At 42.5% G+C, this 27,657-nt stretch overlaps 2 protein-coding genes across 2 annotated transcripts in view; one reads left to right on the top strand and one right to left on the bottom strand.

Annotated features, from left to right (window-relative positions):
• The window catches only part of LOC308094700 (uncharacterized protein), a 353,814-nt gene that overhangs the window by 165,893 nt on the left and 160,264 nt on the right, over positions 1-27,657 (bottom strand). The gene's annotated exons all lie outside the window — the stretch shown is intronic.
• Positions 615-26,903, top strand: LOC308094900 (uncharacterized protein). The gene is made up of 26 exons (XM_080441723.1): positions 615-634; positions 769-840; positions 1,451-1,590; positions 2,609-2,722; positions 4,197-4,251; positions 5,072-5,119; positions 5,825-5,881; positions 6,250-6,383; positions 7,298-7,408; positions 8,014-8,056; positions 9,055-9,135; positions 9,742-10,425; positions 10,907-11,752; positions 12,282-12,406; positions 12,504-12,602; positions 13,036-13,093; positions 13,475-13,567; positions 14,618-15,094; positions 15,275-15,349; positions 19,814-19,959; positions 21,852-21,971; positions 22,964-23,021; positions 23,180-23,257; positions 23,358-23,438; positions 23,536-23,673; positions 24,340-26,903. The coding sequence occupies exons 2-26, from the start codon at positions 789-791 to the stop codon at positions 25,761-25,763; spliced, it is 5,337 nt and encodes a 1,778-aa protein (XP_080297849.1). The 5' UTR covers positions 615-634; positions 769-788; the 3' UTR covers positions 25,764-26,903.

Consider the following 27,657-nt stretch of genomic DNA (forward strand, 5'->3'; position numbering starts at 1 on the left):
TTTTTAGCATGAACCACTTGAACCCTAGTATCCCTATTCTGAGGAGAACTTTAGCGCAAGACGTTGTGAGATCTTGTAGATCTTGTAGATCTGCTATTTTCGGCAAATAAGTTTGGTATAGAGAGTGAAAGGTTAAGTTAAGTATTGACATTTTAAGTGGTTAAATGTCTGAAAATACACATTAGCATGAATCCTACACAACACTGATGACAGTGCTGTCAAACAAGTCTATGAAGTGTTCTATGAAACCTATGAAAAAGTTAAATCTGCAACACAATTTTATACAAATATGTAGTGGGGGGGTCCCTGATTCATCTTTCTCTCAGCTAAGGGGTCCTTGGCCTGAAAACGTTGAAGACCTCTGCACTAGTGGCAGCCATCATTGTCACACGACTAACCGCTTTATTGTTTTTGATGGATTGTTTCCTTCAGCCCAGGGTCGTTCTCAAAACGTCTGTCTGTCTGTCTGTCCACAGAAAATGAAGACTATCTTTGTGACAGAAGGTACTACAGTAAACCCTGTTATCTCATGGTATGTTGTTGTCCACATGTACTGTATGTGACATTAATGCATCTTGTTTATTCTTAACCCTCTGTTCTACAATCACAGCAGATGAACTGGAGTATGAACCAGGTATGATTTATTATCATTCTACTTGTTTAATATGTTGGGTTATCAGAGATGCTGTGGAGAGGAATTCCAAATGAGATCTTGTAAACCAGACAATCGTGTTGTAAAGCTTAATTGAAGGTTTCTTTCATTTTTAGGGTCCTTCAGTAATATATTGATGAATGAATGCCAGTACATCAAGAAAAAGCAGCGGGCTGAACCAGTCATCGGTGAGTTGGGCTGCATTATGTGTTATCTGTATAATCACTATGTACGGGAAAAAAAACAGAAGTCCATGAAAATTAGAAAAAAGTTTTTTTTTTTAGGTAGATTTTTAGTCCAGTTTTAAAAGCATCAGTGGACTGTGGTGCTGTCAGGTGGTCAGGGAGGGCATTCCACAGACCTGTGTAACAGAAGGCCCGGTCGCCCATGGTGCAGAGTTTGGTGTCAGGGACAACGAGAAGGTTGGTGTTGTTGGAGCGGAGGCTTCGGGTGGCGGGTTTTGGGGTGAGGAGTTCTTTGAGGTAGGCGGGGGGGGGGGGGGGGGGGGGGGGGGCGTAAATGCACTGATTGGTGAGAAGGGAAATCTTGTATTCGGTCCTGAAGGAGATGGGGAGCCAGTGAAGTGAGCGGAGGATGGGTGTGATATGATCATACTTTCGCACTCTGGTCAGGACCCTAGCAGCGCTGATTTGGATGTATTGGAGCCTTTGGAGGCTCTTGCTAGGGATCCCGATGAGTAGTGCATTGCAGTAATCCAGCCTGGAGGAGATAAAGGCGTATCTGCAAATGACTCTTGTCGGTCAATAATAATGAATGGAGCATTTTCTTTTGGAACAGGTCTTCTTCATATTGTGACGTGTGTCTGCACCCGAGCTAGCAGGATGCCTCGGTACATGTGCCTGGTTTGTAAGTGTACGTTCCCTGCCTCCAAGTCCAGAGCCCATCTGTATGACCCAACACACATCAAACACACTCTGGTGAGTCATTTTGTTTCTGTTCATTTTTGGTTGCACTTGTGCGATGCCCATCACAAAGCATGCCTCTTCGGAACGGGCCGGTTCTAGAGAACCACCCATCATCCGATCCGACTTCTCACTCTACACTGCATTTCCTTGGTTCCATCCTCAGAAATATACCCGGCCAAGAGTTTATGGGCGGATAAAGTACTGGCCCACTACCATGGAGTCAAAAGGGCTTAATCTTCGTCTAGTTTTAGTCGACTAAATATAAGATTATAGGCTACTAAATCTACAGTTGATTTAGTCGACTAAAATGCATTTTGGCGGTGCTGTTGATGGCGTCGTAATGGCTGATTTTATTTTCAGAGCGCAACACCCGATACATAAAATGTATTGTCTTTTAGTTCTACAGGAGCTCTTGTCCACTAGTCCCTCCCTAACATTAGCCTCGTTTTTATTTGTTATATAATATATTTAGTCATTGTAGCTTAGTTTTTATTTTGTTTTCGTCATTGAAAAAAGGTAGTCGACGAACATTTTTCGTCATAGTTTTAGTCGACAAAATCCACACTGATCTAACACAATTGGCCATGTTCAGGGGAGGGAAGCCGGTCACTGCACGTACCCCTACTGGCTGGGAATGTTGAACGGACTGGAGGAGTAGGACATTAGGCAGGTGTTGCTTCTCTGACACTCCGCTCACATCTCCGGGATCTCCTCCACCACTCATGTTGGCCGCGTTGGTCTCCCCTAACAATTAAGGGAATGCTTAATTTTACTATTATATACAGTATATATATCCTCCTATATTAAAATTGCTGTGGGTCGACCATGTACAGTGGACGTCACAACAGCAGTCGCAAATTCTACAAATACTTCACTATTTTTAATTGGACCACAGTCATAGACATGTCATTCAACGGTCCAATACTTACTCTATTGGTTACAGAGCCTCATACCACAAACCGAGCATGGATTTATCAGTGGTAAAATAATACCATAATATTTGTTCTATTTCATTGGGTTTGTGCTGTAGATGCACCAGAATCCTGCACGACTGCCATTTGCCTGGAAGCTGAACGAGTGTGATTGGGAATCGTTGGCCTGGCAGGAGGAGAATGCTCAAGGACCTGGACACATGGTGATCAAGGTACAATGGCAAATAAAGTACATTGAAAGTCATTGATCCTTATGTAAGGTTGTGCTATAAGGAGTGTGATGTATTGGAGCCTGTGCTGTAAAACATATTATTATTACTATTATTATTATGAACTAGAAAATGTGCTCCTTGGAGCACAAGTCTCCGCCAGCAGACCCGTGCTATTTTAATCAAATGAAATCACTTACCCTATCTTTAACCATAGTTCTCTAGAAATGTTCTAATTCTTACTTAAAATAGAACATGTATCTACTGTATCTAATGAGATACAGTAGGGTAAAAGATATATCTTTTAGTTAAACAAAAAAAGTTCTTTGTTAAAAGGTGAATGTTAAAGAAATATTTATTGTCATTACTTGAATACTGTGACCAGTGCCTTCTTTTCCTTTCGATGTTCTTTACAGACCCTTGTACTTTTTCTTCCAGAGATTGTAGCAATCTTTGCTGTGTCATGTTGTCAGCATTTGTGGCTCGTCTTCGTTTTTTGTCATTTAGGGATTCTTTGTCTCTGTTTAGTGTTCTTTCTCTGTTTCTTAGCTTTGGCCTTCTGCGCCTTTGCTTCTTCATCAGGTTTCAGATGATGATTTGCTGCTTCTTCAGTTTGCGTAATGGGAGTTAGTTGCATTGTGTGATCTCAGCCTCTCCTGTCTAAGCTATTTATATATTTATATTACATATTGTGATGTCACGTGAAACTGATCAATGTAGGTGTTCTCAGAGGGACACACACACACGCACGGACGGGTGATTTGTACTGGAAGGTACTGTTCCAATCAAGACTGATTGATCCTGTCTTACCTCACTTCAGAAAACATAAATGGCTTTTTGAAGTGACACACCTATTTATAGGATTTTATTTCGTCATGCGTCCCTCTAGCCAATCAAAAGCATTGGTGTCAACAAATTGTCACGTGTCACGTGGAGCTTGACCAATGTTAGCTTGGCTAGGGGGGAGGGGGACACACAGCGGGACAAAGCGAAAACATACTCTCCGCCTCCGGCGGAGACAACTAGCCTACTCGGGAACAATGCATGTCAGGAACGAAGCAAGCACGAATGCATCCCCACTCAGTTATGCAATACCCGTTGTACCCGTCTGTCTGTCTGTCTGTCAGTGCCCATATATGGAGATTTCTGTACCTGTCTGACTGTGCTCCTTGAAGTTGTGTGTCAGGCAGGCATGCCCAAATATGGAGTCCAGTCCATCATATTGATGACGTCAGGCAGGGTACTCCATATATGGGCATTTGCGTATTATTCAATAGTTTTTAGACAACCGTCAATGCGACTGACTTCCCACTCGGCACATCACTCCCTCTGGTCCTTGGCAACACGCATGCAGAGTGTGAAGTCGCTCGCTAGGGCGGATCTCGAGATAGCGCTGGTGACATTCGCACGGACGCGCAGAGATTCTATGATTCATAGAAGGATCATTTCATTTATTCATTTACTTGTTTATTTTCAGATAATTGATCTCCCAAGCAGGATCTTTTGCCTGTTCAGTGACAACTATGAGCATGGTGAGTACTGGATCGTCATAATTATGCATTGAGGCTTCTATCAGAGAGTGACTATCTGAGGCCCACCGCCACTGTCCACTGAACCAGTGGTTCTCAACCTGTGGGCCGTGACGGTATTTCAAGTGGGCCCCAAATAATTGGCAAAACACAAAGATTTTAATGATAATATAACATTAATATTACAAACAAATGTGTTTAAAAAAATGAGAGAGAGAAAAAACCTTGAAAAAAAAAATGTCATTGTGATTTGGCACAAACATGGGGATGAATTAATTCTACTATTATGCCACCAAAATGTGGAACGTCCTACCAGCAGCCATCAAAAAGTCTGACTCCCTACCTTCCTTCAAAACCACCATAAAAGAGCACCTGTCTGTAATTTATAACTGGACCTAGACAAGTCTTCTAGCAAGGAATTACCCCCTGACAGTTTTTCCTGTAAATATACTTGTCTTTTACTGCTCCTAGTATTGAGGATTTCTGGTATTGTATGTCTTTTTTATATGTCTTGATGAATTGAATACATACTGTATGTACCACAAAGGAAACAAGCCACAGGACCTTTTGTGTTATCCTAGAATTATTGTAGAACTGTACCTCTTCCACTTTTTGCAAACTGTTAATAAAGTATTCAATCAATCAATACCAATGAATAAGAACTTAGACATTAGTTCCATTGAGCCAAGCCAGACACACAATGGATTGATTGATCATATTGGCTGCTGTGTTTAAATGGGTGTTCCACGGAAATCCAGAAAAGGTTGAGAACCACTCTCCTGTAATAGAATATGACTAATGGTTTCTAATGATTTGTTGACAGCCTGCAAGGTTCTTGAGGAGTACTTCTGCAAAGACTGGCAACACGAAGGTTAGTTCATTTACGCACTTCAGCTCATAACCATTTATTAACCATTTACCATTTATTGCAATGGTATTGCATTCAGTTTGACGGTGTGACTCTGTTCATGTGATATTACAGATTACCTGCGCAAGCGTGACACAGATCTGAAATCACAACCCCCCCCCCCCCCCGAGCAGAGCATGAAATACAGTTATTACGTGAACATAACATTGAACCTTCAATGCATAATTAAACTACCACATATCATAGTCATAGCACAATCCATAGAATCACAGTACAATCCACAGAATCATCCTATTAACAATATGAACTAAATGCCACAGGGAGGAGGCAGGGGAGATGGAGGGAACTGACAGCTGAACAACCGCTTTGACAGCGAAGCACGTAGAATGAACAGAGAACAGAGGCTGCTTGAATGAACCGCCTGAGTTGCTCTGTGGGAATGAGGGCGTGAGTGAGTTGGCTTGTAGCCAATGAGAATGAAGTGAGGTTGAACGTACTGACTTGTGGGAGCCTGGGAGTACGTATGAATTAGCTTGTTAACGTATTAATGGGGGGGTCCGGGGAAAGTGAGATAGCATGTAAACCTTCTGACTTCCGTGCCTACATGAACTATCGCTACGCTGAATTTATTTCAATATAACAGTTCATTAGCTTAGTAAGGTTTGTGTTTCATCATCACATGTTCTGTTTTTGTGTGTATGCATATAGTTCCAAACATCATCACACTTGATGAGCTGCAGGGCAGCCACACATCTCCTCAGCTGGGTGAGTATTGCAGCCACGTAACGGGATGTCCACACCAAGCACGATCAATATAATTATACCTATAACTATAATCATAACTATTACTATTACTAAAACTAGAAAAGAGTGCTTTGTGATATGTTTTCGTTAAAAACGAAAAGGGCTATCAAATTTTAAAATTCATTACAATAAATCATGATTCATCACCATTCGTACTATGCCCAAATCAATATGCCCGATTTCTCTGTATATATGTTTTGGGAATGGAAAGATACATTTCTCTCTCTTTCTCACTCACACATTAGACGTACTGTATTTCTAACCTCTGGTGGACTTGTCTAAATGATTTTGTGTAAATTGACTTTGTGCGTGTCTTCTTTCCCTACCAGGTCTGCAGTTCATGGTTCATTACAAAACTGACAGAGGGCCGTCGGGATCCTTATGTTTACTCTGTGAGAGGATGCTGAAGGAACTTGAGTTCTCCTCCCACGTATTCAGCTTTGAACACATCAAAGTGTTTCTGGTGAGTTCAATAACGTCCTCAAATGGCCACGTTTCTCCTTTTGTGACAAACGGTGCTAGAGATGAATTCCACCACGATGAAATCCCTTGTCAAAGGTTTTGACTTGGCCTCGCTTATCCTGTGATCAGCTGCAACAAACATGAACAAGTGCGCAATGCCCGTGTCTTGTTATCGGCCTGCCCCCCAACCCCCTGTTCACCAGATGACCAAATAACATCTTCATGTGTCTGTTTGAAGGATTTCAAGCAGACACATAGTTATATTATAAATGATTATGTTATGTTATATTATAACATAAAGCACTAGTCCGAGGACACACTTGTCTGCTTTTGTACGTGATGAAGAAAACTTCCCTCATTGTTTTTGTTTTTTTTGTTAGTTGAGGCCTTCATCTCCTTATAGATATTAAGGTGGGATCAAGTCATATGACATGATCTGACTCATTCAGGAAGGCAGACATAATGGCCAAGAAGTCTATCTGACTGTAACATGCTGTATAAATTCACTCCACGTCAGATAAGGGTCAACATTAATTGCACAAATTCATCCCTGAGCTTGTACCCCCCACACACACACACACACACACACACACACACACACACACACACACACACACACACACACACACACACACACACACACACACAGTATGTAACTGCAGTTCATCATCAGTCAACTTTGTAATATGACACTTTATTAGACTCTTATGTTGGCAATTATGGTTTTAAAATACTTGATCCCTGGGGTTGGGGTGTGTGTGTGTGTGTGTGTGTGTGTGTGTGTGTGTGTGTGTGTGTGTGTGTGTGTGTGTGTGTGTGTGTGTGTGTGTGTGTGTGTGTGTGTGTGTGTGTGTGTGTGTGTGTGTGTGTGTGTGTGTGTGTGTGTGTGTGTGTGTGTGTGTGTGTGTGTGGCAGCAAAAAGCCCACCCTGGCTCCCTGGACTCTGAAGCAAAGAAAACCCCTATTTGGAAGTTGCTGGACTTGGCAAAGCAGGCAGCAGAGATCCACTCCACTGGCTGTATTCAGGTACATTCTACACATCACAAAATCTCCTCCAAACTCCATGTGTACAGTAGTTAGTGGTGTAAAGTAACTAAGTACATTTACTCAAGTACTGTACTTAAGTTCAATATTGAGTTGTTTTTACTTTACGGGAGTATTTCCAATTTTCAGTACTTCTACTCCCCTACATTTCAGAGGCAAATATTATACTTTTACTCCACTACAAATATTTGAAAACTTTAGTTAGTACCGTAGTTACTGTTTTTTATTTTGATTAGTATTACAAAACTTCAGCCCTATATACATTTCAGCCATTTGAAAATAGCCGATCTACAAGCTCACAATGCGTCACGATGCGACGCATTGTGAGCATTTTTATAGCAATACTTTTGTACTTTTACTAAATGTTTAATTCCGGACTTTACTTATTTCATTTCGTATTTTTACATTGCAGTATTGATACTTTTACTTAAGTAGGAAATGTGAATACTTTTTCCACCACTGGTTAGTGGGACAGAGTCTGTCTCACCCTCGTGAGCCAGATATTAGATATATCATGAATTAAATTCAGAAATCTGTTCCATTTCAACATACTGGACACAAACATCTCTCTATTTTCTGTCTTACAGAAAGTGACATATCACAGCCCCATCTGGCCACCGTATGGAAATGGTGAGTTAATCACTTCTTCCTGCATGGGTCCACAATAAAAGTGTTTCGGGTTCAGAAGTTCTGAATGGTTTCTGTGACAGGCCATGCCCTCTGGCCCCAGGGCCACAAATATGCATAATATTGAATGCAACTAATTTTACATTAGGGATTTAAGTCTAAATGCACTGACGTTACATTGTAGACAGATTTAAATCAGATCACAAAAATCACCTCCAGTGATGCTATTATTATTTATTTTGTGAATTTATTTTAAAGTGAGTGCAACTAGCAGATGGTGTACGTTTCCCTCCCTATAGAGTCTCTCATGGTGTACAGCGTTGGTTCTCAAAGTGGGGTCCGGGGACCCCCAGGGGTCCTTGGAGGGGGTCCCCAGCTAAATTAGTTAATATAGTGTCACAATCATTTTAACCACTTTAACTAGAGGTGTGCCGATACACTAATTTCACCAAACGATACGATACGATATTTGGCTCACAACTTCGATACGATTTCGATACGATTTCGATACGATACGATACGCGCTTCTTTATTATGAAAAATATATGGGGGAGAAAAAAAGCAAATGTGCAAACAAATAATTCTGTTTTTGCATTATTCAGACATGCAAACTTGTAGCTTTTCAGCTACTGTAGCTTTTCAGCTACAATAGCCGTTTTGAATCCACATAGGGCAATAGTGTGACACCTGACCCGAAAAAACAACATGTTGTCACCCTTTTCACCTTGGGGCTGTTTGCAAAAAAAAAAAAAAAAAAACGATATTTTTTTCCCCCAAAACAATACATATCGTCACGAAAACGTATCGCGATATATCGCGGGACGATATATCGGCACACCCCTAACTTTAACCATATTTTATAGTTTGGCTATTCAAAAATAGCAGATATACAAGCTCAATGCAATTTTTTGAAAGTTTGAGAACCACTGGTGTACAGTACTGTCTGTATATCATTTATGATGGACGTTGGTGTCTTAGCTGCGCGTACGTATGTGTTCCAGCTGTCAAGACGCTGAAAGGGATAAAGAAGAGAGAGGGACATGGGCAGCTTGTCCCTGTCTTACCGGTGGGAGAGAAACTGGGTAAGACAAGTCAAAGGTTTTGGTCTGGTAAATAAAATAAACGGTGCATTTATATACTGTAGCGCCTTTATTCAAGGCACTTTACAATGTGCATTGCATTCACCCATTAACACACATTCACACACACACATTCACACACCGATGGCGGAGGAAACCATGCAAGGCACCAACCTGCTCATCGGGAGCAGTTAGGGGTTTGGTATCTTGCTCAAGGGCTAACAATTTCAGATGACTAGAATAGGACTAAAACTAAATGATGTGTTATACAAAAGACTAATTCAGAATTTGCTGTCAAAATTAACACAGTTTTAAAGAAAATGAAAAATGATGGAGAATCTACTTGGGCAAAGAGTTATGAGCCAAAATATAAAGCCTTCTAGTATAGTGATGGGTTTGACTTCCTTGGCCTAACATTCAGCATGAACAAGCAATTTGGCACTCATCGGTCCAGTAGTTTACAAGATCAGGGGGGAGAGGGGCAAAAACATAGTGTGCATCCCAGGGATGGAAGATAAAAACAGGACTTAAGCTAATCAGAACCCTGCTTTTATTATGCCTTATTTACATTATTTTTTTCTTTTTTTTGTACCTCATGTTGTTTCTCAGTCCCTACAGAAACTCAGAAGGAGATTGACAAAGGCACAAGTCCTGAAATGACCAAGAAGCCAGAGAGAGAAGCTGACAATGTGAACGACCGCACTCCACGGCCCATTGCAGTGCCTGAGAAAGATTCCCGTTTCCATATACATGACGGGAAGTGTCCCGCTCAGAACACCTCAGATACAGGCATGAGTGTGGCCATAGAGACTCTGAAACAAAGTCCTGAAAAGAAAAAGAAAAAGGCAAAGAAACATGTCCAGAGTGGGTCAAGAGTAGGCCAGGTACCGACAAATACCAGGAAATGGGGGCGGCTGCCAAGTCGACAGGGAGAAGACAGCATTCTGAGAGACAGGAGGACAAGGCCGGGAAAAGAACCGGTGACGCGGCAGAAGAGGCCGAAGCGGAAAGGGGCAGGACTAGTGAGGACGCCACGTCAAGGGTCGGGAGAGACCTCGGCTCTGAAACGGAGAGCAGGACACCCGGGAAAAGGCAGAGCGGCGAACGAGTCGGGCCAGAGGCAGAGGAGGGCAAAAAGACAACGTGAGAAGACCCGAAGGACGAAGACCCGAAAGAGGTCCATAGAAGAAGGAGACGGAGCAGGAGACATAAGCAGTGTTAACCAAACAGCGGAGGCTTTGAGTCATGTGGCAGCAGAGACAAACACACGTGATCAATGTGTAAAGCATAAAGGTGCGAATCTGCAGAGTAACGTGATTAATGGTTCTACAATTATCTCTATTGATAGTTCATATAGTTCATGACACAAATGATCAATACAACACATTTCTTGCACGCCCCACAGATTAGGGGTACAACAGTTAATCGAACCAATTGATTTAATCGTTTACTAAAAACATTTTTATTGAATAAAATCATTGATTTTGGGGTGAGGACATGTCTATATAGCTGACAATTGTCAGGACAGTAAGTTAAGTTAAAGTGGTAGTTTGGGATTTTATTTGATTAGATTTTTGTCAGGTCCCCGAAATGACCTAGAAGCCAGAGAGAGAAGCTGACAGTGTGAATGATCGCACTCCACAGCCCATCGCAGTCTCTAGAAGTGACAAACAAGACATGAGGCTAATCTGATGAAGCCGGCTTTTAATGTGCCTCTTTTGCTTTTTCGGTCAGTTGCCTGTATCATGTATGTATGCCTTGTGTTGTTTCTCAGGGGGCGCGACTAGCAAGGACGCCATGCCACGGGTCAGCAGAGACCGTGATGCAGAAACGCAGAGCCGTGCCGCCAGGAAAAGGCAGAGGAGTGAACACACCAGGCCAGAGGCGGGGGGGAAACGCAGACGCAGACGATGCCCGAAAGCTACGGCCAAATCCCCTTTGAGAGCAGACGGCACAAGCGAAACCACAGCCAACTCCAAAGCCACTGCACACATCCCTGTTTCAACCCCACCCATGTTCAAATCCACCACAACCATCTCTAAACCCACTACGTCTACGACCACCTCTAAACCAAATACGACTTCAGCCTTCTCCGAATCTATGAAAAGTCTGGACTCTGCCCTCGTAACTGAAGCTGCTTCTGATCCTACGAGCGATTCTGGTGAAGCTGCCACCACCTCCAGCAGCCCGACTGTCACAGAGCCAGAGGCATGTGATACTGCAGCGCCCCCTACAGACCAAGTCACTGTCACAGAACCAGAGGCCTGTGATACTACAGCTGCCCCTACAGACCAAGTCACTGTCACAGAGCCAGAGGCCTGTGATACTGCAGCGCCCCCTACAGACCAAGTCACTGTCACAGAACCAGAGGCCTGTGATACTACAGCTGCCCCTACAGACCAAGTCACTGTCACAGAGCCAGAGGCCTGTGATACTACAGCGCCCCCTACAGACCAAGTCACTGTCACAGAGCCAGAGGCCTGTGATACTGCAGCGCCCCCTACAGACCAAGTCGCCTCCAAAACGTCAACCCGTCCTGCATCTACCTGTGAGAGCAGCCCAGTGGAAACATCAGAATCCACCAGGCGATCCGAATCCACAACAAATAGACCTGCAGTGGGTGCGTATAACCTTTTTTATCCTAGGCATCCATATATTGGGCATGTCATTATAGGCAAAATTGTTAATAAATATAAAAAATTGCCCATCTACAAGCCCACAACTTATCACAATGAGAGACTTTGGGCTTAAAGGGATAGTTCACCCCCAAAATTACTTTTTTCCTATCGCTTAGTCACCCCATGGAGACTTGAATTCATGGATATTTTTTTAGTTTTTGTTGCATTCCTAAGCCAATAATTTGATCAATGGCAGCGGTTGCGGTAGGAGACACAAAGAGTCTCCTTTGTGTCTCCTACCGGAACCGCTGCCTACTGGTCCGTTGGTTATCAAATTATTAGCCTAGGAATGCGACAAAAACAAACAAAATATCCATTCACTCAAGTCTCCATGGGGTGACCCATCGATAGAAAGTTATTTTTTGGGGTGAACTATCCAATTTAAGTTGTTAAATTGTCACCTGGCAATTTTGTTGCTATACTTGCCTTAGCGTTCCTTTAATCAGACCACTGGCTTGTGAACCTTTCCAGGTGTAAAGTTCATGGTTTCAGTCCAGCATGAGGAAAGGTCTACATGGTTCTGTCTATCGTGCAAGACCAAGCCGTTTTGCTACAGACAACACATGTCTGATCCCACACACAAGTTAAACTACGTGGTGAGTGATTCACTCCTATAAATATGCTGCAGTGTTTTAGGAAACTGGTTGGTTTTCTGCATGTTAACTGTATGTTCTTCTGAACGATGCATTTTAGAGGATCGTGTGCCCAGAGTTGACCTCAGATCTATCAGAAACGGAGTTCCAGAAGATTGTCACTGACTTGGCCAAGAGAGAGACGGGCAACGTGCCGAAGGTGATTGATATAGCTACATGAATTATTATTATTAATTTGTTTATACATTTTTTTCAGAAAACTTTAATTTAGAAGGTGATATTGAAACTGGATTGTCAGAATAGTCACTCACACATAATGTGCATTGTGGTCATTTAAAGTGAATTGAGTTAAATTACTATAACTACAATTTTTTCTGGGGACCCCCTGGAACACGCTCAACCTCTGGGGTTCCCCAGACCCCAAATTGAAAACCACCAACCCTACATCACTCTACTACACAGGCGCACACACACACACACACACACACACACACACACACACACACACACACACACACACACACACACACACACACACACACACACACACACACACACACACACGTATAACTTCAGCCAGTATGAATGGGCCATGTTTTTTTTAAATGTGATTGTCTCTTATCTTTGCATAGATTGTGGAAATGAGTTATGAAGAATACGAAGAGATGTCTACTGCAAATACACCAACAGGTAAAACCCTGAGCACTTGCTGTGTACTTTGTCTGCCCCAAGAGGACAAACCTTAAAGGCAGGGAAAGCATAATAATGTGGAAAACAGTTATTTGGCATTCACTGAAATAATAATTCAGTCCGATAACTCACTCATACATTTAAAGCATTTTATGTATAATTGTGTGAATACTACATTAGATATGTGGCATTCAGGCTTAGCTATATATAACTCCCTGCTCAGCACATTAGAAGACCATTAAAGAGAAGGGAGCAAAGTATTCTCTTTTGTTGTCCTTTTAGTCTTAGATATTGTTAACTATAATAACCTTGGTCTACAACGGTGTTTAACACATTGCTGTGCTTTTTGATTTGGAAGTGATTGTGGTCTTTCTCCTTTAGCCCTCCTTTATCCCCTCCTGAGACAGCAGAGAAGGTCACAGGCTTCACCTTCTGCAACTCATCCTCAACATGAACCTTCACATCACCCTGATGGTAAATAAATGTGCCAACCATCCTCACTGTTTGTAAAAACATCAGCTGAATTGAGCCTTGAACAAACCAAGACAACAACTTTGTATGCAGGCAAACAGCTAGAAGACCTCTCAGAGGACCTGCGGCCCTAAGGGGTGTAAGCAGGGCCCAAAATGTTACCTTTAAGTCAAATAAATGTCCACTTGTCCAAAAGAATACAAATAAAAATCCCTATGGAAAACTACACATAAATGAAGAATGTAAGATTTGATGGAAATTGTGTAAACAAATTACAGACCAATCATATTACTGTACATGTGAAAGACAATCTAAAATGGCTTTCGCAGCCATTATCGAAAAGTAACTCCTTGTGAAACAGAGGCTGGCTGCTTTTCAGCCAATGTGGGGTTCACTGAGTGAATCAGCATGAATGCAACACGTTTAGCTCTGGACCAGCTAAGGTGTGTGGCACTAAGGTCTTTAAGGAATAGGCTAATGGGTGCAAACTGCAACACAAGTTTTTTGGTTGTCAGCAGTGTTGATTTTGACAGCAAATTTTTATTTAGTTTTAGTCATAGTCTTTTGAATACAATTCTGTCTTGTTTTAGTCATATTTTAGGCCCCTGAAATGTTTTACTTTTAGTCAAGTTTTAGTCGACAAAAATCTACTGTTGATTTAGTCGCCCAAAAAATACTTTTTGGCAGGCTGATGGCATCGAAGTGATTTTCACTTAGATGCATGCCGAAAATAGCCGATCTACAAGCTCACTGTGAGCTTGTAGATCGGCTATTTTCGGCCTGTGACACTCACGCGCACCCATGATGACTTGTCTTAGTTCTACTGGATCTCTTCTCCACTATAGTCCGTCCCAAACATTTTAGTCTAGTTTTTAAGTCTATATTTAGCCTTAGTTTTAGTCATCATACCTTTATTTTTATTTAGTTTTCGTAAGTCATAGTTTTAGTCGACGAAATCAACACTAGTTGTCATGTCAGCCCGTATTATCATGTCATCAGTTTCTGCATCTCCATCCGTTTCTTCAAACCACGAACCATCACTTCCCTCCATAGGTAATGCAACTCATCAAAGCCCAGATAGTTTGGCCGCTGACTCCGAATCCTCGCCAATGCACATCTTACCCACTGACACCCAGCCAGAGGGTCCACAGAGCTGTGACGTTAAGCTAGAGAGTTCTGAGGACCCCAGAACACAGCCAGGTTCTCCTCAGGACTCTGTCAAGCAGGAGAACCTTCAGGATTCCAAGGAATGGCAGCAGACTCCTCATGACCCTGGTAATGGTACATGGCAGCAGACTCCTCAGGACTGCGGCACACGACCCTGGGCTCCTCAGTACTCTGGTACAAGTCAGAAAGCACCTCTGGACCCTGGAATTCAACCACAGGACCCAGAACCGATGGAGGGAAGAAGCATCAAACTAGAGGAAACACAGAAGTCACTGGAACATCCAGATAGACGGCCGTTCTTGGACCCAGACAGTGGACACCAGCAGCCTGTGGTGCAACCGCTGCACCGAAGCCATTCATCAGGTATGTGTGGATTGAGTCATTGCCAGTGGTGGGAAAGGTAGTGAAACGGCTACAGTCCTTGGGAAACCATAAACCATAAACCTACGTAGGCCTACATCTAAATGAGTTGCCATATTTGTTATTGTTTTCTCCCCTGTGGGACTAACAAAGATCTCCCTGTCCCTTGCCTGTCACTTAAAGGGGAAAGGATTGCCAGCCGTGTGTCCTGTTACCTTGATGTGAAGCTGTCAGAAGCTGAGAGAACGCAAGTCGTAGGTGAGTATGTTTGCCCTTATGCACATTATGCACAAATGAAACATCCTTTGTTGTGTTGAGATTTGGTTGCAGGGATGTCAAAAAGGATTTGCAAGTATAAACAAGTCCAAGGGCCTTATCTTCCATCCTGCACTATCCCTCGGCACTAGCTGCTACCCGTTAATTACGCACAAGGCAGCTGGCGCTGTCCTAGTGTTGATTTCGTCGTCTAAAACGATGACGAAAAATTTTCATCGACTAGCTTTTTTCACAGACGAAAACTAAATAAAAACGAAATAAAAACTAAGCTATGATGACAAAAACTAAGACTAAATATATTGACAATTTCATCAACAAATAAAAACTAGACTAAAATGTTAGTGAGGGACCTAGTGGAGAAGAGATCCAGTAGAACTAAAAGACAAACTCATTTTATGCTTGGTTGCGCTCGGGTGTTGCGCTCTGAAAATAGCAGATCTACAAGCCCACAAAGTGACGCGCTGCGACGCGTTGTGGGCTTGTAGATCAGCTATTTTCAGCATGCAACCAAGTGTAAAATCAGCCATAACGACACCATCAAGGCACCGTCAAAATACATTTTAGTCGACTAAATCAACTGTAGTTTTAGTCGACTATATCTTATGATATTTATTCGACTAAAACTAGACAAAAACTAAAACATTTCCGATGACTAAAATATGACTAAAACTAAATCAAAATTTGCTGTTAAAATCAACACTGTGCTGTCCCCAAACGGTATTCTGTGTATGAAATAGAATTTTATTCCAATTAGTAGAGGCCCTAGGAGGGGTCCACGCGTACCCTCTTATTTTTTTTTCTAGTTTCGATTTTTGGCATCCATAAGACCTCTAATATAGGGATTTTGATGATCCCAAGAAAAAAAGTGGTCCAAAGTGTGTTTTTTTCAATGTTTTATTACCCCTATGAGACCTGCAGGATTGATGGCTGAAATGCCAGCGAGACTGTCTTTCGGAGACTGTAGCACGCTCAAATTTAGACGTAGCCCAAAGATAGAGATACCATTTGATTCTAGACAACCTCAGGTTTCCAATGGGACCAACCTTGTCATGCTACCTTGTCGGGAAATACCTAAGGATTCAAAGTTAGACAACATTTTGTCGAGGGAAAAACGTCCATCACTGTTTTCCAAATGGTCCCCTGAGCTGTCACCTTGATATAAGTGAATTGAAATGGGTTACATGTATACCTACAAGCCTCCCCTGTACTTAAATGCCACATTTATGCCAATCTCATGCAGTTTTGGGCAAGAATCATGCAGTTTATTGCATGCAGTACAAATATGTAATTTCCGCCTATTGTAAAAAAGGAGACCACTTTACTGTATCTATAGCTGTATGAGACCACTGTACTGTATCTATAGCTGTATGAGACCACTGTACTGTATTTATAGCTGTATGAGACCACTGTACTGTATCTATAGCTGTATGAGACCACTGTACTGTATCTATAGCTGTATGAGACCACTGTACTGTATTTATAGCTGTATGAGACCACTGTACTGTATCTATAGCTGAATGAGACCTCTGTACTGTATCTATAGCTGTATGAGACCACTGTACTGCATCTATAGCTGTATGAGACCACTGTACTGCATCTATAGCTGTATGAGACCACTGTACTGTATCTATAGCTGTATGAGACCACTGTACTGTATCTATAGCTGCATGCATGAGACCACTGTACTGTATCTAGACCACTGTACTTCATCTCTTTCTATATTAGACCACTGCATCTATAGCTGCATGAGATCATGTACTGCATCTTGACCACTGTACTGCATCTATGGATCACTGTACTGAATCTATAAACCACTGTACTGCATATATATACCACTGTACTGTATATATAGACCACTGCACTGTATCTATAGCTGTATGAGACCACTGTACTACATCTGTAGACTACCTACTGTATCTATAGAATGCTGTAATGTATCTATAGACCACTCTAGTGCATCTGTAGACCCCTGTCGTGGTATGTAGACCATTGTAGTGCATTTGTAGCCCACTCTATTGCATCTGTAGACCACTCTAGTGCATCTGTAGACCACTCCAGTGCCTCTCTAGCCCACTCTAGTGCACCTGTAGACCACTCTATTGCATCTGTAGACCACTCTAGTGCCTCTCGAGCCCACTCTAGTGCACCTGTAGACCACTCTATTGCATCTGTAGACCACTCTAGTGCATCTGTAGACCACTCTAGTGCCTCTCTAGCCCACTCCTAGTGCCTCTCTAGCCCACTCTAGTGCATGTGTAGACCACTGGCGTGATCTGTAGACCACTGCAGTGCATCTGTAGACCACTCTACTGCACCTGTAGACCACTCTAGTGCACCTGTAGACCACTCTAGTGCACCTGTAGACCACTCTAGTGCCTCTCTAGCCCACTCTAGTGCATCTGTAGACCACTCTAGTGCCTCTCTAGCCCACTCTAGTGCCTCTCTAGCCCACTCTAGGGCACCTGTAGACCACTCTATTGCATCTGTAGACCACTCTAGTGCATCTGTAGACCACTCTAGTGCCTCCCTAGCCCACTCTAGTGCATCTGTAGACCACTCTAGTGCACCTGTAGACCACTCTATTGCACCTGTAGACCACTCTATTGCACCTGTAGACCACTCTAGTGCATCTGTAGACCACTGTAGTGCATCTGTAGACCACTCTAGTGCACCTGTAGACCACTCTATTGCACCTGTAGACCACTCTAGTGCATCTGTAGACCACTGTAGTGCATCTGTAGACCACTGGCCTGATCTGGAGACCACTGTAGTGCATCTGTGGACCCCCCCCCCATTGAGTTGTGTTGAGTTGAGATGCAGTATAGTGGTCTATAGATACAGTACAGTGGTCAATGTATGTGGTCTATAGATGGAGTACAGTAATCTATATATGCAGTACAGCGGTTTAGATTCAGTATAGTGGGATATAGATGCAGACAGTGGTCTCATGCAGCTATAGATACAGTACAGTGGTCTCATGCAGCTATAGATACAGTACAGTGGTCTCATGCAGCTATAGATACAGTGGTCTCATGCATGCAGCTATAGATACAGTACAGTGGTCTCATGCAGCTATAGATACAGTACAGTGGTCTCATACAGCTATAGATGCAGTACAGTGGTTTCATGCAGCTATAGATACAGTACAGTGGTCTCGTGCAGCTATAGATGAAGTACAGTGGTCTCATACAGCTATAGATACAGTACAGTGGTCTCATGCAGCTATAGATACAGTAAAGTGGTCTCCTTTTTACAATAGGCGGAAATTACATATTTGTACTGCATGCAATAAACTGCATGATTCTTGCCCAAAACTGCATGAGATTGGCATAAATGTGGCATTTATGTACAGGGGAGGCTTGTAGGTATACATGTAACCCATTTCAATTCACTTATATCAAGGTGACAGCTCAGGGGACCATTTGGAAAACAGTGATGGCCGTTTTTCCCTCGACAAAATGTTGTCTAACTTTGAATCATTAGGTATTTAGCCCCCTTACCGACAAGGTAGCATGACAAGGTTGGTCCCATTGGAAACCTGAGGTTGTCTAGAGTCAAATGATATCTCTATCGTTGGGCTACGTCTAAATTTGAGCGTGCCACAGTCTCCGAAAGACAGTCTCGCCGGCGTTTCAGTCAGCAATCCTGCAGGTCTCATAGGGGTAATAAAACATTGAAAAAAACACACTTTGGACCACTTTTTTTCTTGGGATCATCTAAATCCCTATATTAGAGGTCTTATGGATGCCAAAAATCAAAACTAGAAAAAAAAATAAGAGGGTACGAGTGGACCCCTCCTAGGGCCTCTACTAAATGCAATGTCGCTCTTCCATGGGCAGAGAGGGAGCGAGAGCGTAAGATCGCATCGGGGATAATGGCTTGCCTTCTCATAAAGGCAATGGCATCTGGCACATGATTGTTTTTTATGAATGTAACGCCCAAACCACACCTATGCATAATGTAACGGGTAGCGCAGGTGTTTTAGGGATAAGGCTGGTGTCGGAAGATAGCAACTTGGCCACGGAAACGCCCCTTTGCACCATGCTAAATCCCCAAATAGTGGGTACGGCGTCTTGGGCGCAAAATAGGGCCCCATGTATTTTAGCCTCAAGTATCAATTATGTATTGCATCACAAGTCTCATCAAGTAAGTCCCAAGTCAATGAGCCAAAGTCAGGTGTTTTTTTTTTACCCTGTCAATCAAGTCACACACCCCACGTGTGAATTAAAGTCTTCATTCAAGTCATCATAAAGGCTGATGTCAATGTTAATGTATTGTGAAACTTGCTTAGGCAATTGTTGATTATATATAAAATATCCTGTTTCCATGCCAGTATGAAACATTACCAATAGATTAACGGCTTTTAATGCAAGGGAGAAAGGGTCTTTAGTCACTTAAGACTGGAGTCCTTACCTCAAACTCTGTGTGTGTGTGTGCATACACAAGGTCTGTGGTCGGTGTTGGAGTGCCAGTGTGAAGACCTATTGGAGAGACTGGTCCCATTCTACTTGTGTCGTAGCTGTAGATGTGTTGTCCAACAACAACACATCTGTTCACACATCATCAACACCGATCACCAGCTCAAGTACATGGTCAGTGTCCTCTCCGGTTCTTCTCACATATGACCATTTTTACTACAGTAACTCATTTTTAGCTGACCTTATATTAGAAGAAAGCCTATGCACCTGCTTAGTGTAATATTTGGTTTTAATGTATATATTTTAAACCTTTTTATTTTATAATGTTTATGTGTACCTTGTTGTCTATGTCATGTCTGTATAACCATTGTTGTAAATGTTCCTTTTGTACACAGGGGCGCCATTGAAAAAGAGACCCTGGTCTCAATGGATATCCCTGAAATAAATGTTTCAATCAATCAATCAGTATGTCTTGATAACCGTTAACAGAACTTGCCCTAAACAGCTCTTTTCTAAACTTTCACTGACCCACGACCTTTCAGAAGCTATAGCTACTACCATGTCAGGCCTGACCACAGACAGGTTCACATCCTCTCCTGTCGGTGAAGAGCAACTAGCAGTTAGGGGCCCCGTCACAGTTTCCTGCTTACAGTCTCCTACTTATATACAGGTTCTGCTTTGATAGGAGATGTCTGCAGTCAGATATGTGTTTGTTGTGGTTCTCAACCTTTTCTGGATCATGGCCGAGGAACTAAAAATCTTAAAAGCATTCGCGGCCTGGACTCCTTATTTGAGCATGCCAAACACACAACTCCACACATGGGCATAAAAGGGACACAGACAGACAGACAAATCAACCCGATCGCCAGAGGAAACATTCTTATTGAACGTTTTTCAAATTCCGTGCATAGACAACTGGAAAACCCGAAAATCCGTGCATAGCCGCCTCGCATCTCCCCCATTGTGACTAAACCATTTCGGAGGCGCGCAGTCTCAAGGGAATTGTCGCCACGTAAGGGGCCACCGAGCGAGCTAAAGCGAGTGAGTTGCCGTCCCGAACGTTGCGACATTCCCTTGTGCCTACTCAGCGCCGTTTGAGTTATGTACCGATAGGCACAGAATCGTAAATTTTGTTGTGGGGACTGCTCTGCTTCCGGGTTTTTCCGGGTTGCGACTGGTTACGCCCACCGTGGGACTCGCCGTACATATGCACGGAATTTCTGGGTTTCTAGGCGACTACGCACGGAATGACATGCACTGGATCCGTGCAATGTATACTAATTCTCTGGCGATCAGGCTGGACAAATATATACCCATATATGGGCATAAAAGGGACACAGGTAGACAGACGGGTACGACAGGTATTGAATAACCGGGTGGGACATGCATTTAGTGCTGTCAAACAAGTCTAATGAAGCTATTTATGACATTTTTGAAAACTTCTAATATGCAAATAATGTGCATACTTGTATTCAATATGGGGGGTCCCTGCTTTGTCTCTCTCTCATCTAAGGGGGTCCTTGGCCTGACAAAATGTTCAAGACCCCTGTTTTAAACCTTTTATAATGCTTTGCAACTTTGTCTGTGATTCAAGTCTCTTGTCTTGGTCATGTCTAAACTCACCAAGAGGTTGGGTAAATATATTTACATAACATTGTCAGAAAAAGAAAATCTAGGGGGCACGGTGTCGGTAGCGCTGTCGCCTCACAGCTAGAAGGTCCTGGGTTCGATTCCCGCCGGGGAGGCTGTGAGCGCTGGGGGCGTGTCTTCTCCTCCGTGTCATCAGCGCCCATACCCTAGGTGGGGTTGGCGAAAGGGCCTACTCTGTGTGGAGTTTGCATGTTCTCCCCGTGTCTCCCAGGGTAGTTAATACCCTCACAAAAACATGTAGTAATCCTGGTCGCTATACTGCCTCCCCCTGGGGCGCCTGATGGAGGGGAAAGGAACTGGTTGCAAATTAACCAACAAGGCGATAAGCCTATTGGAATATTTGTTTTATTATTCAAATAATGCAGTGGCTGTGTTGAGCTACAGTCTGAAATGTCTGCTGTTATGTTTGTGTTTAGTGGGAGACGCACCCCGGTTTAATGTCTGGAATCAGGGATCAGTTGGATGGGAAACAGAAGATGGATGGCTTTCAAATGGCCGTCAACATGGTCGCCAAACTGGAACAATGGGATGCTGAGGTAACCAGTCTGATTGTCATGGTATAGGCTACCATGAAGTTAATCTCTGCTGTGGGTTCTCCGTTGTGCTACAGGTGGTGGTGAAACTGTAATAGAACTATACAGATTCAAATGGCAATATACAGATTTAAAATGTCCCTGAAATCAGAAGAGAGGCAAACATTTTTTATTTTTTTTTCTAAATTTCACACCAGGAGATAACGCGATCCAAAGATTTACTGCTCCATTCACTTCCTGGTTAAAATATTAGGGAAATATTCGGACTCTCATGCTCCTGTGGTTTTATGTGTATTTTTGAGCGAAACATGCTATTTTCAACTGGGTATAACAAGCCAACGGGAATCGCGATGACATTTTTTTTTCTTCACGGAAGCACAGTGAAACCCTCCGTGATTAGCAACCAATATCAGTGGTGGAAAGTAACTAAGTACATTTACTTAAGTACTGTACTTAAGTACAATTTTGAGGTATTTGTACTTTACTTGAGTATTTACAATTTCCAATACTTTTACTTCTACTCCGCTACATCTCAGAGGCAAATATTGTACTTTTACTCCACTACATTTATTTGAAAACTTTAGTTACTAGTTACTTTGCAGATACAAATTATTATATTATAAAACATACATTGACCACGTCAGCCCTATTTTATACATAGGCTATTTGAAAATAGCCGATCTACAAGCTCACAACGCGTCGCATCGCGACGCGTTGTGAGCTTGTAGATCTGCTATTTTCAAATATTTTAGTACTTTTACTTTTGGTACGTTAAATACATTTTGATGCCAATACTTTTGTACTTTTACTCAAGTACATTTTTAATTCTGGACTTTTACTTGTAACGGAGTATTTCTATATTGCAGTATTGGTACTTTTACTTGAGTAAAGAATTTGAGTACTTTTTCCACCACTGGCAACCATCAGGGGATCGATTAATACTGGAGTTAATATTTTTGTTTGACTTACCTATTGTAATGTTTTCTCTTGTAAAGGTTAGAGTGCTCGACAAGAACTCATATCATCGAGTCCGAGTGGCTCCTTTCAGTGAAGGTACAGAACTTCTTCATCTGTTTTTGTGTCCTCGGCCACTTTCTTTCTTCTTTTTTTCTAATGAACCATATCGGTGTCATTACATCTATTGTCTATTCACAACTATGGTCCTTGAATGTGTGCTGTTGTAACTGTAGTGGATTGTTTGTTGTCTGCAGGCATCCACATACTGGAGGACATCTTGAAACAGCAGAATCTGACCACCTCCTGTCCACTTGCTAACCAACAACCACCAGGTGAGAACCTCTCCCATCTAACAGACAAGCTTTATGTTTCACTAAAACAATGTTAGAATGAGATGGACAACATGTCGTCGTTCTGCCTTCTGTTGAACAGACCAGCAGAGTTCACAAGACCTTCCTCACACGGAGGAGTCATCCAGGCCACCAGAGGCAGACAAGAGCAGAGATGAAGAAGGTATACAAGGACCAAACATCACACACAAAATACAGATACATATATGTCCCAGCTAGTGACAGTGTTCATAATCTTATTATCATTGTTTCCAATTCAGACGTGACGGACAACAAAGAAAACGTACGCTTGACAAAGAGTTTGATTGAGACTATTCCGATCAATTTGTCCATAGTGAAGACTGAGCCGGTCCCAGAGCCTCTCTCAACCCTGAACGCTCACGACTCAATCATAACAGGTGTGTGAGGTCAACATTACTCATTACAGTGTTGGGCAAGTTACTTTAAAATAGTAACTTAGTAGTTCAGATTGGACCCCTGATAGCAGACTCCAGCTTGGGCGTGGTCTATTCAACACATTCAATCCGGGAACGCATCTGTGTCATTTTAGATTTCTTTGGCTATTAAAAAATAGCAGATATACAAGCTCATAGAATGCCGTGCTATGGACCCGAATGGAAACAAGACCACAAGGACTTTTTTGGACGGACCTTTTAGACAAAGTATTATAAATGTAATTGTGCTGTTAACATTTTTTGCCTAATAAAATATTCAATCAATCAATCAATCAATCAATCAATCTATGACCTTGTAGATCTGCTATTTTCAAAAAGAAATTGTTTTTTTTGCAGATCTTCGAATATATATATATATTTTTTTTACCGAGTGCCGTGCTATGAGCTTGTATATCTGCTATTTTTGAAAATCTTTAAAATGTGTGGTATTTATACAGTGGCAGAAATTTGTAACAGATCATGTAAATGTCCTCTGCATTCGTAGCTGTATCGAATGAATGTTTGACATGCTTGTGAATTACATTTTGTCTCTGGGTGTGAGACAGTCTGGTATGTACTGTAACTTATATGTATCCTAATATATTTGTCCCCCTTCCCCCCTCCCTCCAGAAATGGCAAAAGCAGTTAAACGTGGTTTGGATGACGTGACATCGAATGGAGATTCAGAGACGGTCAAACGGAGAAGAATTTCAACGTCTCCCGATGGCAGTGGCACGTGTGATGGCCGCTCAGGTCCTTATTTGAACGTCTCATCGACTGCCAGTCCGTGTCCCTCTCTCCTAAACCAAGTGAAAGTAGAACCCAGTCCCCTAAACCAAGTGGACACAGTGAAAGTAGAACCCAGTCCGTGTCCCTCTCCCCAACACCAAGTGACCAGAGTGAAAGTAAAACCCACACTAGTTTCTCAAGTGCTGCACTGTGAGCCCTCCCAGATGCAGCCTGAGACAGAATTAGAGCTGAACCTTGAAGCCTCAGCTGTATCGACTGAGCCGTCAACCACACCTTGGTTCACAGGTTCTTCACTGGCCGAACGTGAGTCACAGCCTGACCTTCACGCCACCCTGTCTGGTGCCGAACAAGCCCAAGAACCGCCCTCTAGTGAGCCGATAACACCCATCTCATCGACTGCCAGTCAGTGTCCCACTCCCCTAAACCAAGTGGACACAGTGAAAGTAGAAACCAGTCAGTGTCCCTCTTCCCTAAACCAAGTGAAAGTAGAAACCAGTCAGTGTCCCTCTCCCCTAAACCAAGTGAAAGTAGAACCCAACCAGTGTCTCTCTCCCCTAAACCAAGTGAAAGTAGAAACCAGTCAGTGTCCCTCTCCCCAACACCAAGTGGCCATATTGAAAGTAGAACCCACACTAGTTTCTCATGTGCCGCACTGTGAGCCCTCACAAATGCAGTGTGAGACAGAATTAGAGCTGAACCTTCCCACAAATCCGGCCTCAGCTGTATCTACTGAGCCGTCAACCACACCTTGGTTCACAGGTTCTTCCCTGGCCCAACGTGAGTCACAGCCTGACCTTCAGGCCACCCTGTCTGGTGCCAAACAACCCCAAGAACTGCCCTCTAGTGAACCGATAACAACACCCATCGACATGGACAAGTTTAGACAATTAATATCTTTGGTGCGAGCCAAGCAATTAGAGAGGGCTATCTATCCCGCTAGCCAGCAACGTACCGATTCCGGCATCAACCGGCTCACCTTATCGTCGGTGAGCCCCTGTAACCCCCTGACAGATGCAGGCCATTATGGCACCCCGGTTGATCCTTACGGTCAAGTCACCCAGAACTCTTATTTCACACGTGGATATTCGTCCGGAACTGGGCCTGCGGGTATTCACCAAGCTCCAGACCAGCACTCTGTGTTCCCACAGAATGTAAACTACACGGATGGCTCTACTGGAGGATTGTACCCAAACCAGACCCCCCTCCCTCAGCAGGGGACGGGACAGGATGTGATTCCTGTAACAGCATTGACTGTTCACCAGCCACAGTCTAATCATGCCCTGCTGTATAGTAACCTTCTGTAGTTTACTTTACTCTCCTCTCGTCTCAACATTTTTGGTACTTTATTCCACTTCCTCTGAACCTAACCTCTGTAGAACTTTAGATACTGTATAATGTCAGCCTCAGTGTCCACATTCGGACTCATTTTTTCTGTCTCCTCGCCTCCCGTCCTCCAGCCGTGAGTGACCCCGGAAATCGATTGCATCATCACGAGTCGTAATTTAGCTTTTCAAAGGAGCCAGGAGAGAGGAGGCTCTGCAATGGCTCTTAATGTGTTATTGGAGTGGTAATGGAGTACGGACATGTTGTTTTAATCCATTAAGACAGGGAATTCATCTGTGTCACTATAGATTTATTTGGCCATTAAAAAATAGCAGATCTATCAGCTGCGCTATGAGCTTGTAAATCTGCAATTTTTTTAAGAATCGTGAACATTTGTGTGAATCTTCGAATATATATATATATATATTTTTTTAAAGCAAACTCCAATATTTGCTTCTGGGGGGGTCCCTGGAACAAGATATTTTGAGTTGGGGTGCGCGGCCAAATACATATAATTTTGGGGGTCCTTGACATGGAAAAGTTGGAGCACCACTGATATAGCAACATACTGTTAGGATTTAGAAAACATTAAAGATGTTCGCTTTGAAAATATGTATATTTTCAAAGATTTGCACACATGTTCACGATTTTTCCAAAATAGCAGATCTACAAGCTCGGCACTCGGTGCCGCGCTATGAGCTTGTAGATCTGCTATTTTTGGAATAGACAAAGAAATCTTAAAATGACACGGATGCGTTCCCCGGATTGAATGGGTTGAGCAACGACCCACTTGCTGGTTATGTTTGGGGTCATGTCCTGTTATTGTGTTTGTGTTACACTAATGTGTTTTAATGTGTGGTTTACATTGAGGACGTGTTACATTGAGGAAGCTGAAAAAAATGTATTTGTTTATTTTTCAAATAGGGACATAACTACTTTGTTTTATGTTATACTGAGCCTGAGTTACTGAGTTATTATCACAGAATATGTGAATGTATTATGTTTAATATTGTGTATACTTTTTTATACTTTCTAGACTTTATATCTCAGAACTACTTTATTTTTTATATGTTTCTTTGTATTTTCATACCTTTTTTTCCTTAATAAAAATGGGCGCTACGCGTGACTATTGCTGGTATTCAGGCAGTACTACTCTAGTTTGATGAGTGTGTGTGCTGGTGTTCACATTGTAGAAAAACTAACTTTTTGTGTTTTTTCTTTTTTTGTAAATTTACACCCTGCTTGATCAGTGTCACACAAAAGCATCAAAAGTAAGAGATCTACTTGTAGATCTGCTACTTTTGACACTTTGAATCCTGAAAAGTAACAGTTTTGGACAAACGATATTTGATGAGTGTGTGTGTGCTGGTACTCAGGGCAACAGGATTATGGGTCTGAATTTTAGAATATATTTTATATTCAATTCCGTAATTGTCCCTTTTTAAATTAAATGTTATATTTGGCTTGTGTGAGGAAAATTATGAGGGGTCCTTAGGTCTTCAACTAAGATGGATTGGTAGAATGAAGCACTCTCAAACTTGAAGTAAGTTATACTGTATCAGAAAAGGGTTTATTACAGCAAGTTAGCAAGCTTCAGCGTTACAGCAAACAATGTTGACGCGCTAATCTTCTCCCTATCTCCAAACCATATATATCTTTTGTCATCCCCACCACCTCCTCTCATTAGTTATTTTCCATTATCTCATTCTCACTGTCTCTAATTATGATTGAGTTATTATTGCCAATGTTCGTTCTCCTCTGTTGTCCCAGAGGGTCACAGAGGAGAACACAACATGTTATTGCCAGGCTCTTTCCCGTACTGTTGCCGAGGTCACCCTAACTTCTCCTAATTGTTAAATCAATACTCTTATTTCT

The sequence above is a fragment of the Gymnoscopelus braueri genome (genome assembly GCF_963280865.1).
Source record: "Gymnoscopelus braueri genome assembly, chromosome: 11".
In the NCBI taxonomy this organism is placed as follows: Eukaryota; Metazoa; Chordata; class Actinopteri; order Myctophiformes; family Myctophidae; genus Gymnoscopelus; species Gymnoscopelus braueri.